The sequence below is a fragment of the Oncorhynchus nerka genome, linkage group LG24 (genome assembly GCF_034236695.1).
Source record: "Oncorhynchus nerka isolate Pitt River linkage group LG24, Oner_Uvic_2.0, whole genome shotgun sequence".
NCBI lineage: Eukaryota > Metazoa > Chordata > Actinopteri > Salmoniformes > Salmonidae > Oncorhynchus > Oncorhynchus nerka.
In genome coordinates, this window is record NC_088419.1 from 93,810,533 (window position 1) to 93,828,357 (window position 17,825).

At 44.4% G+C, this 17,825-nt stretch overlaps 1 protein-coding gene across 1 annotated transcript; it reads left to right on the top strand.

The window, feature by feature from the left end:
- On the top strand, nucleotides 1-11,777 carry boka (BCL2 family apoptosis regulator BOK a). The gene is made up of 5 exons (XM_029648111.2): nucleotides 1-363; nucleotides 776-1,161; nucleotides 3,097-3,225; nucleotides 5,669-5,832; nucleotides 10,282-11,777. The coding sequence occupies exons 2-5, from the start codon at nucleotides 939-941 to the stop codon at nucleotides 10,405-10,407; spliced, it is 642 nt and encodes a 213-aa protein (XP_029503971.1). The 5' UTR covers nucleotides 1-363; nucleotides 776-938; the 3' UTR covers nucleotides 10,408-11,777.
- Nucleotides 11,778-17,825: the final 6,048 nt, after the last annotated feature.

A 17,825-nucleotide genomic window follows, 5' to 3' on the forward strand; every position in this document is an offset into this window, starting at 1 on the left:
AAAGAGATTTCCTTAGAAATCTGCTACTATGGGATGGGCGGGGCATATGTAGATAAGGTATCCTTATCCCTGCCTTTATATCCAAACGGTCCATAGAAGGAAACTTTGCTCGAGTGTGGGGGCGCGCTTCTCAGCTACCAACCCTGGCTGTGCCAAACGGTATAAATCAATGGCCAAGAAAGCGTTCGGAGTATCGGTAAGGAACTGACGCCATGAAGACTTCACAGCAGATTTTTTTTAAAACTGAGAATGAACTGTTTTGATATATACCTAATAACCAAGTGGTAGATGTGGATATCCTGTAGCCTATAATCCCGACGGCGCAGACCGTGCGCCTGTAGACTACAGGACTGGAATCGAAAGGTATTTGGACATTTGCTTTATCTGTGTACAGTAGCATATTCTATTTACGTTATATTTGAATGGATATTGTAACGAAAGACATTTTAATTGATAAACTCCTGCAATAACCTGCTCACTTTACAGTGGTAAACTATCACAATCAAATGCAGTTGAAAAAAATGTACAGAGGTTTCTGTGTAGTTTAAATCAAATGTTATTGGTCACATACACATGGTTAGCAGATGTTATTGCGAGTGTAGAGAAATGCTTGTAAATCTCGCCATTACCTCAAGGAAGCTGAGTTTTGTCAAACTGCGAAAGGATGGCATTATGGGAGCCTATGGGCACCTATATTTTGTTGACGATGACCGAATAAACGAATTCAATTCTGCGCTACTGAAAATCAATTCAATAATGTCCCTTTTCCAAACAGGCAGATTCTCTTCGAAACGCCCTCAGTCCGAGGGAGGGGGGTAGAGAAGTAGCATTCTGGTGACAAAGAGGACCATACACGGCGACCGAGGTTGAAGATTGAGGTGGATCAGAGCCAGCGCCCGGCGGGTTGTTTGTGATTAACTGCTGCTGAGGACTGGGGTATGGAGATGTTGCGTCGCTCCTCAGTATTCGCGGCTGAAGTGATGGAAGTATTTGACCGCTCCCCCACAGACAAGGAGCTGGTGTCACAGGCGAAGGCTCTATGCAGGGACTACATCCATTCCAGGCTGAACCGAACCGGGATAGGGTGGTCCAAACCCGAGCATCAGCTGTCAGCATCTGGTGGGATGCTTGGAGAGGTATCCTCTGTCCTCATGTGGTTAGGTAAGAGGACATCAGTGCGCAATTTGTGTACATTGGTGGGTTCGTGTCTGTGTGAATGACAGGCTGTGCACCTATTGGAGATATATTCAGCAGCATATCCTATAAAAACCACTTTTAGAAAGCAAATGGTAATCGATTTTCTACAATGTCCAAATAGTATGTTATTTGTTTATTATAGCTTCAGTTTATAGATTCTGCCATTAGACAAGCCTACTTGGTCACATTAGCTGGAATTTTGCTCTCTGTTGAGACTCCTCTCTAGACATTCAACTGGTGTCATGCATTTGTTGAGGTTACCTAGGTTACTCAGTGTTGGATTGTACAAAACCTTCCCTCTGTTTCCTCTTACACACCCCCTCTGTATTATTTTGAGAAAGAGAAGCTTACGGGTCTCCTGAAAAATAGACACTGATGAATCACTGTCTGAAGCCTGCACAGTGCTTCACGTGAACATCCTGTTACTTAGCAACGGAGAAAACCTCTAAATAAATACCTTCTAACCATGGACAAGATATTAGCCATGCCTGTGTACCAAATGGCACACTATTCCCTGTTTTTAGTGCACTACTTTTGACCAGAGCCCGGGTCTGTTTAGTAGTGCACTGAATAAGGGTGCCTGAGAGTCAGAGGCTCCTGACATTCAGCTAATAGCAGAAATGATACCAGTGAATCACAGAGAGTAAAGGGAGTTAACTTATTCAAAGATGTGATGCCTGAGATAGTACCTGCAGCACTAGTGAACAGGGAAGTCACTAGCCTGGTCCCAGATCTGTGCTGTTTTGTCCAAATATTTTACCTTTGTTTAACCAGGTAGGCAACTAGAGAACAAGTTCTCATTTACAACTGTGACCTGGCCAAGATAAAGCAAAGCAGTTCGACACAAACAACAACACAGAGGTTACACATGGAGTAAAACAAACATACAGTCAAAAAACAAGTCTATAGTAAATGAGGTGAGATAAGGGAGGTAAAGGCAATAAAAAGGCCACAGTGGCCAAGTAAATACAATATAGCAATTAAAAACACTGGAACGGTAGATTTTGCAGTAGGTGAATAGGCTTTATCAAGGGTTAATCAAATGCTATATGCAATATTTAACTTTTTGGGCGACCTGACCTTTTTTGGGCACGTATACATTCTAGTATATGATTTGTCATTCTCATTGAAAGCAAGTCTAACATGCGATAGATCTGTTCTATGTTTCAATCAGCTGTAAAATACTATTTTTGGGGGGGGTGGTTCTATGTTTCAATCAGCTGTAAAATACTATTTTTGTTTCTATGTTTCAATCAGCTGTAAAATACTATTTTTGGGGGTTCTATGTTTCAATCAGCTGTAAAATACTATTTTTGGGGGTTTCAATCAGCTGTAAAATACTATTTTTGGGGGGGTGGTTCTATGAAATATATTTCACAGCGGTTTTATTCTACATTGATTCTCTTTTTCTTTTTTTTTGTCACATAAACTGAAATTAGGGGAACTATTTAGAATTGTAGCAACCAGGAAATGGCGGCACGATATCTGGATAGTGCAGGTAGCTAGCTACACACACACACACACACACACACAAACTCGACCGATGACCGCATCTCTCAAACCATACATGTTTGGATACCGGGTGAGCGCAATTTCTGTACGGGGCAGACTGGGGAAACGGGTGCAACTGGACACGCGCAATCTCTGTACAGGGCAGATCAACAGGCGCAACCAGGGGATGGGATGGGGGTACAAACTCGATAACGACTTGCGGGCAGTGGGTTCCGAACAAAGTTCTGTTCTGTTCCCTAGGTGATGAGTTGGAGTTCCTGATTGGCTCACGACCTGTTCTGTTCCCTAGGTGATGAGTTGGAGTTCCTGATTGGCTCACGACCTGTTCTGTTCCCTAGGTGATGAGTTGGAGTTCCTGATTGGCTCACGACCTGTTCTGTTCCCTAGGTGATGAGTTGGAGTACCTGCGACCCAACATCTACCGTAACGTAGCTCGTCAGCTGAACATCACCGTTGCGTCTGAGAGCGTGGTGTCTGACGCCTTCCTGGCTGTGGCTGCAGAGATCTTCTCCACGGGTAGGTCAATGCCTATTCACTACTACACCAGTGGGACAAGATCTCTCTGATAACCAGCCTGGGGTAAAACAAACCTTCGACATGATCTCGCCGACCCTAACCAAACTGTGCTGACGCAGATATATTTTCAGCAGCATGGTTCCGGCTACTATCTATGGTGGATTCAGAACCAGGCCAGCTTGGCTCGGTTGTGGTCTTTAGTAGTATGAAAAGCTCTGAAATGTATGGACAACTGGTTATAATGTGTCTGGGTTGTAACATGATGGCAATGTTGGTACAGATTTCTGTCTAGTATTGTGGCAAATATTAGCAAGAATATTAATGGGGGGGAGGGGGAGTAACCAATCACAGAGGTTTCTGGGGGAACTTAGCAGTGTGTTGTATAGAAAAAGAGGAACTTAGTGGATTCATTATCAATGAAACACAATGAAGATGTGTAATGTTAGGGAGAACAAGTTGACTTTGAAGAAGGATGTCGGAGGTAACTGAGACCAGGGATGCATCCAGAATAGCACCCTATTCCATTTATAGTGCACTAGAAAGTAATGCACTATATAGGGACAAGGGTGCATTTTTGGGACACAGACCAGCTCTCAGTATGGTGTTACACCGCTCTTTACGTGTCTCTTTTTTTAAAAGTGATTTACTGGCAGGGGCCAAGCATAGTTCTGTGAGAAAGGTAAAAATAGACATTTTCTGACATTTTTGTACACATTCAGTCTTGGCTGTCTCTTAGCGCATCAGGAGACTGTACAGCATAGCACTCTGGGCACCGTGCGCCCGTAGAGTAGAGACTGTAACTCTGGGTTTGGCAGATGCCAGGAAAACACTACCATAGTGCTAACTGTAAAGTTTGGTGGAAGAGGAATAATGGTCTGGGGCTGTTTTTCATGGTTTGGGCTCCTTAGTTCCAGTGAAGGGAAATCTTAATGCTACAGCACACAATGACATTCTAGAAGATTCTGTGCTTCCAACTTTCACAAAGCAAGGTCCATACAGACATGGTTTGTCAAGATTGGTGTGGAAGAACTTGACTGGTCTGCACAGAGCCCTTACCTCAACCCCACCGAACACCTTTGGGATGAATTGGAATGCCGACTGCGCGCCAGGCCTAATCTCCCAACAGCAGTGCCCGACCTCACTAATGCGCTTCTGGCTGAATGGAAGCATGTCCCCACAGCAATGTTCCAACATCTAGTGGAAAGCCTTCCCAGAACAGTGGAGGCTGTTATAGCAGCAATGTTCCAACATCTAGTGGAAAGCCTTCCCAGAACAGTGGAGGCTGTTATAGCAGCAAAGGGGGGACCAACTCCATATTAATGCTCATTATTTGGAATGAGATGTTCAACGAGCAGATATCCACATACTTTTGGCCATGTAGTAGTGTATCTTAGATTAAATCTGACTTTTGAGGAAGTGTACACTGGCTACAGCGTCTCAAAATGGACAAACGGTACTGCTTTTCTCATTTTTCAAATGAAGATATTTTTATTAAGGTAGTATGCGAGCGCACATTTGTTTTGAACTGGGCTAGGCTTCAGCTGAACTGAAGCGTGCTGACGCCTTAAGTCGCATTGAATAAAAGCATCTGTTAAATGGCTTTTAAACATTATTTGTGGGGGGATGGTCCATAGTTAGTCTGTCACAAGAGACTAACCAAAGTCTAGTTGTGTTGATTAACATGATCCCATTCTGTCAGGGAATGACTGTTGAATCCATGACCTTGGACTTAAAACCTTACATTACACACACACACACACAGTCCATTACGTTGTCAGTTGATTCTTTTACATTTTCAATCCCTAGAAATATCTGGATTCCAAAGCAGTGGTAAATCCCTCCTATGATCCTTAGACGTGAAAGGAGCTGATTTCTACAAAGGAATGAGTCTGTGCTTCAATGTCAATGTAGGACTATTCACTGTCCTCCATAGTCTGAACACATTACCATAAATGGTAGCGTACTAGTTAAAATCCTGACTGAAAAGACAAGTGCTTCAAGTTTGCTAAACGTCTGCTGTCTGAGCTAATAAAGAAGAATATACCAGTTTTAAGACTGCCTTTATGATGTATTGTTTGGCGGATGGGCATGTCGGCTGAATGCCTGGAGGCTACATCTAGTTATGTCTTTCTCTCTCGGTCTCCCTTCACTAAAGGAGTTCCTGGCAGAGATGCAGTCAGCTCCTCAAACCCACTCGGCTCACTCAGTCACCCTCCCTCCCTCTAGGCAGCACGATCATGTAAAACCCAAACTATGATCTCATGTAATTGCTATCCAGTCAGAAGTAAAATATTTTTCTTGGTAATAAGCTGAAATGAAATGACTAAATAAATGTACATTGAACACTGCTAAGATTATTTCGAATGTGTGTGAAAGGGGTATCCCGGGTGTTTTGATTCTGGAGGTTTTAGTGTCTGAGTCTCTTGTCTGCATCTCTCCTCAGGTATAACGTGGGGGAAGGTGGTGTCCCTGTATGCGGTGGCTGGTGCCCTGGCGGTGGACTGCGTGAGGCATGGTCACCCAGCAATGGTCCACACCATCGTAGACTGCATGGGGGAGTTTGTCCGCAAGAGCCTGGTCTCCTGGTTGAAGAGGAGAGGAGGATGGGTAAGAGAAACAGAGATACATTAGAATCTATAGAATGTTCGAGGTTCCATTTTTATTGACTATTTCTATGCTCACTGCACCATAGTTTTACCGATAGACATACAATTACTAGAATTGGAGAAAACACTTCAGACAACTGCAATTTGACAGTACGTATATGGGTAGACTCAGCAGTCTTATGACTTCAGGGTCTAAGGTATTCAGGCCTTTGGTTCTCAGATTTGGAGCTCTGGTACCACTTGCCATGTGGTAGCAGGAGAGAACACTCTATGACTTGGGTGGCTGGAGTCTTTTTGACAATGTTTAGGGCCTTCCTCTGACACCGCTTGGTCTAAAGGCCCTGGATGGCAGGGAGTTTGGCCCCAGTGATGTACTGAGCCGTATGCACTACCCTCTAGCGCCTTGTGGTCTGATGCCGAGCAGTCACCATACCAAGCGGTGATGCAGCCAGTCAAGATGCTCTCAATGGTGCAGCTGTATAACTTTTTGAGGATCTGAGGGTCAAGGTCAAATCTTTTCAGTCTCCTGAGGGGGAAGAGGCGTCGAAAGTGAAGACACTTGCCAGAATGGTCAGCACGTGCTCTGAGTACGTGTCACATCGGCTATGGAGAGCGTGATCACACAGTACTCCGGAACAGCTGGTGCTCTCACACATGGTTCAGTGTTGCTTGCCTTGAAACGAGCATAGAAGGCATTTAGCTCGTCTGATAGACTTGCGTCATTGGACAGCTCACGACTGGGTTTTCATTTGTAATCCGTGATAGTTTGCAAGCCCTTCCCCATCCTACTAGTGTCAGAGACTCTACTACACCAGCTATCTTAGTCCTGTATTGACCCCTCGCCTGTTTCCCAGTGGACCCTAATCGCGTTTGAATTGATGCATAGATGTTACATTTAGAAACATATTTTAGGCTATCTGATTGAGAACATGCGTTGCACAAACAACTTGCTGATTATATACCACCACTGGTAGCAACCTGGTATTAGAGCTAACATTTGCTTTGCCCTAGCTAGTGGATTTTATCTTAAGGGCATTTAGCTAGCTAGCATTAGTGATTTAGTTTTAGGCACATGCCAGCTTTCTTAGATTAACTAACTCTCATTTAGCATAAAGCAAGATATACAAAATAATATTATAAAATAGAGAACACGTGGATTCATACTTAGAAGCAACTTGGAAAGCAGCATTGTTTAGAAGTATCTGAGAGGAACAGGCACAGCGTATAGGAACTGTGTGCTGCCAGCCTGCTGAGGGATTTGAACAGTGTAGAAAAGTGTTCGGACTAAATATTGTTATGCATTTCATTTCTGATCGGATTTTTATTTTTTTTGTCTTGCCACACGGTGCTCCCAGAATAAAACCCCAAAATAATTGGTCGTACTTTAGAGCCCTGGTTCAAGTGATTGACTGAGTCTGTGCACCTCGAAGGTTTATTTAGGAAAGGCTGTGTGTTGGCTGTGTGTTGACATGGGCTATTTAATCACAGAAGTGTGCATACAGTAAGCCCATGTCTGTGCAGACATCATCTCAGGTAACCCAGCACTAACATCTTGTGTAATTTAGTCAGATGATCGATTGATCATCTTTGGTGCCATTTCTGTTGACGTCGTCTGTCCACGTGAGGTTAGTGCAGACTCCGTGTCGCACGACTGTGATGCCTGTATGCGTTTCCCTATGTTGTACATATTTGAATTCAGACTGCCTGCAGGCCATAGGTCACGGTCTTCCATACCCACCTAATCAGGTGTGTCCTGAACATGTCACTCAAGGTGTCTACTGAGAGACTTGCTCAATAAAACTGAGAGAAACAAGATCCTGAACACACAATACAATCATGACTGCAAAATAGAACTCCCTGTCCTGTACATGGTAGAAGGGCAGGGTGTTTTGCACATTGACTAACTGAAGGCTTTTGTCCTCAAAGCATGAGGTGTCTAACGGCTATTTCTAAAAGCCAATTGTCTCGATGTTGAGTTTAATTCAGCTACTACTTTAAGAAACTCCCAAAAATGTCTCATAGATTTAGATAGTCTTGCTCTAGAGATCATCTGATGAAAAGCCTTCGAGAGCAAAGCGTGGTGCTCAACTGGTATTCAAAGCTGAGAGGAGGCCTGTCAAAGAGCCTCGGCCTAAATCTGTGAACTCTGCTCTGTTGGCAAAGTCAACCAAGAATCCCTCTAAAGCATGCCTGTGTTCCCAAATCGACCCCGATTTTCCCCTATATAGTGCACTACTTTCGACCAGGACCCATAGGGTGCTATTTGGACTCAACCTTGGAATGGCCCGTTTGGAAGTTGACCAGGCCAGATAATTGAAGATCATAAAATGTTGACTTGGACTGGAGTTTGATGCGGATATAAACCATAACATTGAAGGAAATGGCTGTACTATTAGCTAGTAGAACTGTGTGGATGTAGCCTCTCAGTGGCCACCGACACCCTTCTAACGTCTAGTTTTGATTTGGTTGAGATTTCATCTAACGTGAAATCAACAAAACATTTCACCATTGGATTTAGGTAAAAAGTTAGGTGAAAAACTAAATATGAAATGACCTTACGGCAATGACTTTTTTTGCAAATCCAATCAGTTGTCTGCGTGGATTCAACGTCCATCAGATCAATTTGTTGTTGTTGTTGTTGAAATGACTTGGAAACTACATGGATGCAACTTGTCTTGATGACTCATATTCTTCCCCCTTATTGTGCTGTTTTTACTGCTGTTCTAAACCGTTGACCAATTTGTTTTCAAGTGGTATGTTGAAATATGTGTCGTTAAGATTACAGTTTTTGAGTTTGGCTGAGACGTTGCTTAGTTGTTAACTCGCTGCATTTCATCTCTTTTTTAAAAATTTTTTTGTATGTGATCGTGTATACGTTTTCTTAATTTAGTTTTTATTAACGTTTTTAACCTGACTTTTTTTTAGATGAGACCAACATCTCTCAAACACGTTTTGTAATGTAATCTAGTTAACGCACGTTATTTATCACACATTCATTGGTTACTGACTAACTCATAAAGGGTCCCACCCTGTTTAAAGGAAATCGATGTGTGTGTGTGTAGGGAATCCCTCACTGCCTTTTGAAACTTTGCCTTGTGACATCAGTGCCCAGCCTCTGCTCAAAGGTCTGTGTCCTAATTGTCCACCCTTCTCTCACACTAGTCCCCTTCGTGGATTTAACAGTATTTATTGCTGTAGGAGTGCCATTGTTAAATCCACGATGGGACAGGTGGAGAACGGATGCAAGAATTGAGACTTAGTACACTATATATTAAATTCCACTATATATACAGCAGTTTGTGGGGCGGCAGGGTAGCCTAGTGGTTAGAGCGTTTGACTAGTAAGGTTGCAAGTTCAAACCCCCGAGCTGACAAGGTACAAATCTGTCATTCTGCCCCTGAACAGGCAGTTAACCCACTGTTCCTAGGCCGTCATTGAAAATAAGAATTTGTTCTTAACTGACTTGCCTTGTTAAATAAAGGTCAAATAAAAATGTGGACACCCCTTCAAATGAGTGGATATGGCTATGTCAGCCCCACCCGTTGCTGATGGGTGTATAAAATCGAGCACACAGCTAGCTCCATATCATTGGCAGTAGAATGGCCTTACTGAAGAGCTCAGTGACTTTCAATGTGGCACTGTCATAGGATGACACCTTTCCAACAAGCCAGTCTGTCAAATTTCTGCCCTGCTAGAGCTGCACCCCGTCAACTGTAAGTAATCCTTAGTGGAAAGTCTAGGAGTCTCGCTTTAAGCACCAGAGCAGCTCACAGATCACTGCACCTGTACATAGCTCATCATCTTGCTCCTTTGCACCCAAGTATCTCAACTTGCACTCTCCATCCTCATTCATCCATTCCAGTGTTTTAATTGCTATATTGTAATTACTTCACCACCATGGCCTATTTATTGCCTTACCGCTCTTATCCTAGCTCATTCGCACATGCTGTATATTTACTGTTTACTATATTGACAAATCCCCCTGTGCACAAAGCAAGGTCCATACAGAAATGATTTGTCGCGATCGGTGTGGATGAACTTGGCTGGCCTGCACAGAGCCCTGACCTCAACCCCCATCGAACACCTTTGGGATGAATTGGCACGCCGACTGTGAGCCATGCCTAATCACCCAACATCAGTGCCCGACCTCACTAATGCTCTTGGGACTGAATGGAAGCAAGTCCCTGCAGCAATGTTCCAACATCTAGTGGAAAGCATTCCCAGTAGAGTGGAGACTGTTATAGCAGCAAAGGGGGACCAACTCCATATTAATGCCTTCCCAGTAGAGTGGAGGCTGTTATAGCAGCAAAGGGGGACCAACTCCATATTAATGCCCCTGATTTTGGAGTGAGATGTTAGATGAGCAGGTGTCCACACAATTTTGGTTATGTAGTGTATATTTCAATAATGCTGGCTAGTATCTGAGTTACTTTATTCTCTTCCCTCACAGGCTGATATCACAAAGTGCGTGGTGAACACAGACCCCAGCTTCCGCTCTCATTGGTTGATGTCTGCTGCCTGCGCCTGTGGACATTACCTGAAGGCCATGGTGTTTTACCTGCTCCGGGACAAGTGACAACGGAGGAGGAAGGTCACAGACACACGACGCGCAGTCTGCCCTATACGAACACAGCCACCCCCCTATCCATCAGTGGCATACAGGACAAGCAAGCCCAGTCCCAGATCATTTTGTGCTCTTGACAACTCCAGTGATGTCATTGTCAAGCCAAACCATGTTTGTCATGACCATGAGTGACAAGGAGTTGCAGAAACAGACTGGTACTCGGAGGGGGCCAGCCAGCCTCCCTTCCCCTCGTCCTCTGTCCCTCTGTCTGCGCTGCAGCCATCACTGCTCTGGCGTCTAGATATGTTGTTGTCGTTTACACCTGCAGAAGTTTGCTCCAACACTGCCAACAGGCGAGCACCTTGGGACTTCACAAACGCACTGGAGCATCAATGTGAATTAGCCTTGTCTGCTTCCAACACACTTTAGGGTATTTATTATTTAGCTTGACGGCAATATTTTGTGACGTGCTGTACATATCCTCCAGCTGGATTGTGAGGTAGTAGTCTAGTCATATAGATCTATAGAATAGAATGCCACCCATCAACCATTGACTTGAATGCGAATGTCCTTTCTACTCATTCTATTTCTGTATTTGTTTTTCTTCAGTTACATCCGAGAGTCACATTCCTTGCTTTAAATATTTTTTTTTTAATAAAATGTATTTAACTAGGCAAGTCAGCTTAAGGACATTTTCTTATTTACAATGACTGCCTCCCTCGGACGGCGCTGGGGCCAATTGTGCGCCGCCCTACAGGACTTCCAATCACGGCCGGTTGTGATACAGCCTGGATTCGAACCAGGGGTGTCTGTAGTGACGCCTCTTGCACTGAGATGCTGTGCCACCCAGGAGCTTTATGCTTGCATTACTCAATGGCAAATATTCTATTCAAAGCAAATGGAAGATTTCTACACATTTTGAGTTTCTGTTCTACACCTGTTAGAGCAAAGGGGATATGGGCCCAGACAGTGTGCGTGTAAATAAACCAGTATTTTTCATCCAGGGGTCGTACTCTCCCTGGTGGCTGAAAATAAGAATGACCAGAACCCCTTTTTTCATGACGATTTGAAAAGGAACATTTGTGAAATTATTCGGCATTCCTCAGTTTGGATGGAAATATCGTTTGGATTCAAAGGTTTGTCTGCATGATCCACGTAGTTGATGAGTGTGTCAATTTACACAATCTGGGTGAATAAGTGTGTGTGTGACTTTTTGTAAAATATTGTGTAATTATGGATCACTCTTATCACTTGAATCCCATTCAGACATTTTGTCTGTTTTCTACAATTGTATTCTGTGAATAACTACACAGTAGCTTACACACACTGTATTTGGCATGCAGCACTGAGTGTCTTCTGAAATAAAATGTTTTACATTTCAACATTTTTGTTTTCTTATTTATTAACGTCAGCATTATAAATTGAAAAGGGATACCAACTTAGCTTAGCCTACTAACAAGTGAATGGTCAGACCAAATAGCCCAAGTCTGCCATATGTGGTCTTGAATTAGCCAACTCATTTATCATGATTTACTGCCACCTACTGTCCAATACAAGTATAACACAACGTTTGTCTATTTCAATATTAGAGAACCTTTTATTCTGATCACTGTAGGATATGCTAAATATTTGTATGGTTGAAAGTTAAGGTAAATGAAGAGGCTTTTTAATCTTCCCACTAGATCTAAATCGCTGTGTTCAAATATAATACGCCATTTAGGAGACACTTTTTATCCAAAGCAACTTATTCACTCATGAATACATGTTATGTTTGGGTGGCTCCAGCTGGAACCGAACCAACAAGCCTCGATGTTGCGCCACGCTCTACTGACTGAGTCACTTGTGTCGTAAACAACCATGTGTAGACGAACAGTGAAATGTTTACTTTACGGGCCCTTTCCAACAATGGGGTACGAGGTAATAACATGGCTATATACAGGGAGTAGCAGTACCCAGTCGATGTGCAGGGGTACGAGGTAATAACATGGCTATATACAGGGAGTAGCAGTACTGAGTCGATGTGCAGGGGTACGAGGTAATAACATGGCTATATACAGGGAGTAGCAGTACTGAGTCGATGTGCAGGGGTACGAGGTAATAACATGGCTATATACAGGGAGTAGCAGTACTGAGTCGATGTGCAGGGGTACGAGGTAATAACATGGCTATATACCCAGTACTGAGTGTGTGCAGGGGTACGAGGTAATAACATGGCTATATACGGGGAGTAGCAGTACTGAGTCAATGTGCAGGGGTACGAGGTAATAACATGGCTATATACAGGGAGTAGCAGTACTGAGTCGATGTGCAGGGGTACGAGGTAATAACATGGCTATATACAGGGAGTAGCAGTACCCAGTCGATGTGCAGGGGTACGAGGTAATAACATGGCTATATACAGGGAGTAGCAGTACTGAGTCGATGTGCAGGGGTACGAGGTAATAACATGGCTATATACAGGGAGTAGCAGTACCCAGTCGATGTGCAGGGGTAGCAGTAGGTGCAATAACATGGCTATATACAGGGAGTAGCAGTACTGAGTCGATGTGCAGGGGTACGAGGTAATACCATGGCTATATACAGGGAGTAGCAGTACTGAGTCGATGTGCAGGGGTACGAGGTAATACCATGGCTATATACAGGGAGTAGCAGTACCCAGTCGATGTGCAGGGGTACGAGGTAATAACATGGCTATATACACTGGGTACCAGTACTGAGTTGATGTGCAGGGGTACGAGGTAATTGAGGTAGATGCACTACATGATAATTGTATGTGGACACCTGCTTGTCGAACATCTCATTCTAAATCATGGGCATTAATATGGAGTTGGTCCCCCCCCCTTTGCTGCTATAACAGCCTCCACTCTTCTGGGAAGGCTTTCCACTAGATGTTGGAACATTGCTGCTATAACAGCCTCCACTCTTCTGGGAAGGGTTTCTACTAGATGTTGGAACATTGCTGCTATAACAGCCTCTACTCTTCTGGGAAGGGTTTCTACTAGATGTTGGAACATTGCTGCTATAACAGCCTCTACTCTTCTGGGAAGGGTTTCTACTAGATGTTGGAACATTGCTGCTATAACAGCCTCCACTCTTCTGGGAAGGGTTTCTACTAGATGTTGGAACATTGCTGCTATAACAGCCTCTACTCTTCTGGGAAGGGTTTCTACTAGATGTTGGAACATTGCTGCTATAACAGCCTCTACTCTTCTGGGAAGGGTTTCTACTAGATGTTGGAACATTGCTGCTATAACAGCCTCCACTCTTCTGAGAAGGGTTTCTACTAGATGTTGGAACATTGCTGCTATAACAGCCTCCACTCTTCTGGGAAGGGTTTCTACTAGATGTTGGAACATTGCTGCTATAACAGCCTCCACTCTACTGAGAAGGGTTTCTACTAGATGTTGGAACATTGCTGCTATAACAGCCTCCACTCTTCTGGGAAGGGTTTCTACTAGATGTTGGAACATTGCTGCTATAACAGCCTCCACTCTTCTGAGAAGGGTTTCTACTAGATGTTGGAACATTGCTGCAGGGGACTTGCTTCCATTCAACCACGAGCCTTCGTGAGGTTGGGCGATCAGGCCTGGCTCGCAGTTGGTGTTCCAATTCATCCCAAAGATGTTCGATGGGGTTGAGGTCAGGACTCTGTGCAGGCCAGTCAAGTTCTTCAACACCGATCTCGATAAACCATTTCTGTATGGACCTCGTTTTGTGCACTGGGGATTTGTCACTGGAACTAAGGGGCCTAGCCCGAACCATGAAAAACAGCCCCAGACCATTATTCCTGATTGGTATTCGGCCATGATAACTACTAGTTTAGATAGCTGGCTAGACTAATTTACCAATCCATTTTTTTTGCTGACATGGCTAATAGAGTGACTGTCAGTGACTGACATAACATGAGAAAAATTGCTGATGCACAACCGAATTTCGAAACTTGCACCTTGTGTGTTCTAACTCTCAACAGTAAGTTGAGACGCCAACCAAATCGCGCATAGAGCCCCCCAAAAGGCTAGAGTCAAATCAAATTAAAATCAATTTTATTTATATAGCCCTTCTTACATCAGCTGATATCTCAAAGTGCTGTACAGAAACCCAGCCTAAAACCCCAAACAGCAAGCAATGCAGGTGTTGAAGCTCGGTGGCTAGGAAAAACTCCCTAGAAAGGCCAGAACCTAGAGAGGAACCAGGCTCTGAGGGGTGGCCAGTCCTCTTCTGGCTGTGCTGGGTGGAGATTATAACAGAACCTGGCCAAGATGTTCAAATGTTCATAAATGACCAGCATGGTCAAATAATAATAATCACAGTGGTTGTCGAGAGTGCAACAGGTCAGCACCTCAGAAGTAAACGTCAGTTTGCTTTTCATAGCCGATCATTGAGAGTATCTCTACCGCTCCTGCTGTCTCTAGAGAGTTGAAAACAGCAGGTCTGGGACAGGTAGCACGTCCGGTGAACAGGTCAGGGTTCCATAGCCGCAGGCAGAACAGTTGAAACTGGAGCAGCAGCACGGCCAGGTGGACTGGGGACAGCAAGGAGTCATCATGCCAGGTAGTCCTGAGGCATGGTCCTAGGGCTCAGGTCCTCCGAGAGAGAGAAAGAAAAAAAGAGAGGATTAGAGCGAGCATACTTCCATTCACACAGGACACCGGATAAGACAGGAGAAATACTCCAGATATAACAGACTGACCCTAGCCCCCCGATGCATAAATACTGGAGACTGAGACAGGAGGGGTCAGGAGACACTGTGGCCCCATCCGATGATCACCCGGACAGGGCCAAACAGGCAGGATATAACCCCACCCACTTTTCCAGAGCCGGCCCTGAATGTAAGAATTTGAACAGAAGTGATCTGAGGTCATTCGAGTTGCCTCCTCATTAATTCTCCTGCCCCCTAAAAAAAAACATAATTCTAAGAATGAGTTTGTGTTGGGCTGGTCCTGGCATATAGTTTACACAACGTTATATCCTATGTTTGAGACCAACACATTGCTGTGGCATGGCCTGTATCTCTCTCTCAGAACTAAAATGAGATTCACTTTCTATTATCTCTCTCCTCGCTGCTAGACGTGAGCAACTCTCTCCTCGCTGCTAGACATGAGCAACTCTCTCCTCGCTGCTAGACATGAGCAACTCTCTCCTCGCTGCTAGACATGAGCAACTCTCTCCTCGCTGCTAGACATGAGCCTACAACTCTCTCCTCTCTGCTAGACATGAGCCTGCAACTCTCTCCTCTCTGCTAGACATGAGCCTGCAACTCTCTCCTCTCTGCTAGACATGAGCCTGACATGAGCCTCAACTCTCTTCTCTCTGCTAGACATGAGCCTGCAACTCTCTCCTCTCTGCTAGACATGAGCAACTCTCTTCTCTCTGCTAGACATGAGCCTGCAACATCTCTCCTCGCTGCTAGACATAAGCAACTCTCTCCTCGCTGCTAGACATGAGCCTGCAACTCTCTCCTCGCTGCTAGACATAAGCAACTCTCTCCTCGCTGCTAGACATGAGCCTGCAACTCTCTCCTCTCTGCTAGACATGAGCCTGCAACTCTCTCCTCTCTGCTAGACATGAGCAACTCTCTCCTCGCTGCTAGACATGAGCCTGCAACTCTCTCCTCTCTGCTAGACATGAGCCTGCAACTCTCTCCTCGCTGCTAGACATGAGCCTGCAACTCTCTCCTCTCTGCTAGACATGAGCCTGAAACTCTATCCTCTCTGCTAGACATGAGCAACTCTCTCCTCTCTGCTAGACATGAGCAACTCTCTCCTCTCTGCTAGACATGAGCCTGCAACTCTCTCCTCTCTGCTAGACATGAGCCTGCAACTCTCTCTTCTCTGCTAGACATGAGCAACTCTCTTCTCGCCAGCGTTGAACATCATGTATTTCCTTATAGAATCATGGACGTGGGTCGGGTGCTGGAGGAGCTGCCGCGCCCCCTGATTAATTGAAATAAATTTGACAAAGTTATGGAATTATTGCCGTCTGTTCAGAAAGAAATGAAATCATTCAGAATACTACTCAAGGAGTAGACCTATAATTTAACCACAGATGACCAATAGCTTATTTTTTTAAATAGACTAGCTGTGGATCAATGGCGGATTTAGGTATAGACGACATGGGTAGCCACCCAGGGCGGCATCTTGCCGGGGGTGGCCCGCGGCGCCCGCACTCTGAATGGTGACATTTGCACGTCACGTCAATGATACCATGTCACCGTGTGGGACTGTGGGTCAATTAACCTTGACGGAGTGGCGCCCTGATTCTAGTTTGTGAGCTAGGCAGGCTAGCTCACAAACTAGCCTGCCAACTTCTGAGTGGGAAGTACGAGATTGGGAGGGGGGCGAGGGTTGGTTGACCTCAGGTCACCCCACTGGAAGCCCGAGGTAGGGGGAGCGGGGTGGACTCTATCAAATACAAATGTGTTTCTATTTGTCTTTGTTACTTATTTTTGATATAAATGAGTCTTATTTTTGTATATATTTTTTATATTTATATAGTTTTAAATGTTAGGATTATTTATTTGTGTTCCAAATGTTGAAATAAAAATGACAGTTAATGCAGAATGGTGCTTTTTTTTGTGGTGGGTGGGGGGGGGGCTGAATGGGGGGGTTCGCCCACGGAGCCATACAAGCTAGAACCACCACTGCTGTGGATTGTGTTACTGTCGACCAATCACAAGGCATATACTGTAGCTTGAGAATCCACAGCAAATCTGTCAGTGAACCACATGCAGCCAGAACAAGCCTTTTGCAATATTTCAAATACTCCTGCTTAAAAGTGAAACAATTATTCGGACTTTAGGCTATCAAAATATTTTATCAACTTCCAAATAGGCCTATGGAGCGAACGTTGTTTTACGAAGTAATACAAGAGAGATACGCTTTTGGCATGAGAGTATCGTCCATTTTGTCCATTTATTGATCTCAGTTTCTCAGTTTGTCAGTGTCAAAGTCACCCGTCATTTCCATCATTTGTGTGGTATTAAAAAATATTCTACTAAAGTCTGAAAAGTGCATGAAATGTGTTTATAAAAGGACAAATTCTTCCCAGACCCAAGTACAACTTTTTACGTCTTCTCTACTGCTCTATGCTACTATGCAAATGTGATGATATGCATGCACTGCTTTATTCAAAATTAGATTTTTTTTTGTCCATTCCAGTACCTCAGAGACCCCTAGTTCACTTTTTTCCCCCGGCACCTCCCTATTTACAATTTAAGAAATGGTGAAGACTCTTGTCAGCGCATGCTCTGAGTACACGTCCTAGTAATCCATCTGGCCCTGCGGACTTGTGAATGTCGACCTGTTTAAAGGTCTCACTCACATCAACTATGGAGAGCGAGATCACACAGTCGTCCGGAACAGCTGGTGATCTCATGCGTGGTTCAGTGTTAGAATAATTTGAGCTCCTCTGGTAGGCTTGCGTCACTGGGC

Bases quoted from the DNA above. Each gene is read 5' to 3' on its own strand.
- boka (XM_029648111.2), top strand. From the start codon at position 939: ATGGAGATGTTGCGTCGCTCCTCAGTATTCGCGGCTGAAGTGATGGAA. The intron at 1,162-3,096 runs GTAAGAGGACAT...TCTGTTCCCTAG, and splicing joins CTCTGTCCTCATGTGGTTAG to GTGATGAGTTGGAGTACCTG. The intron at 5,833-10,281 runs GTAAGAGAAACA...CTTCCCTCACAG, and splicing joins TGAAGAGGAGAGGAGGATGG to GCTGATATCACAAAGTGCGT.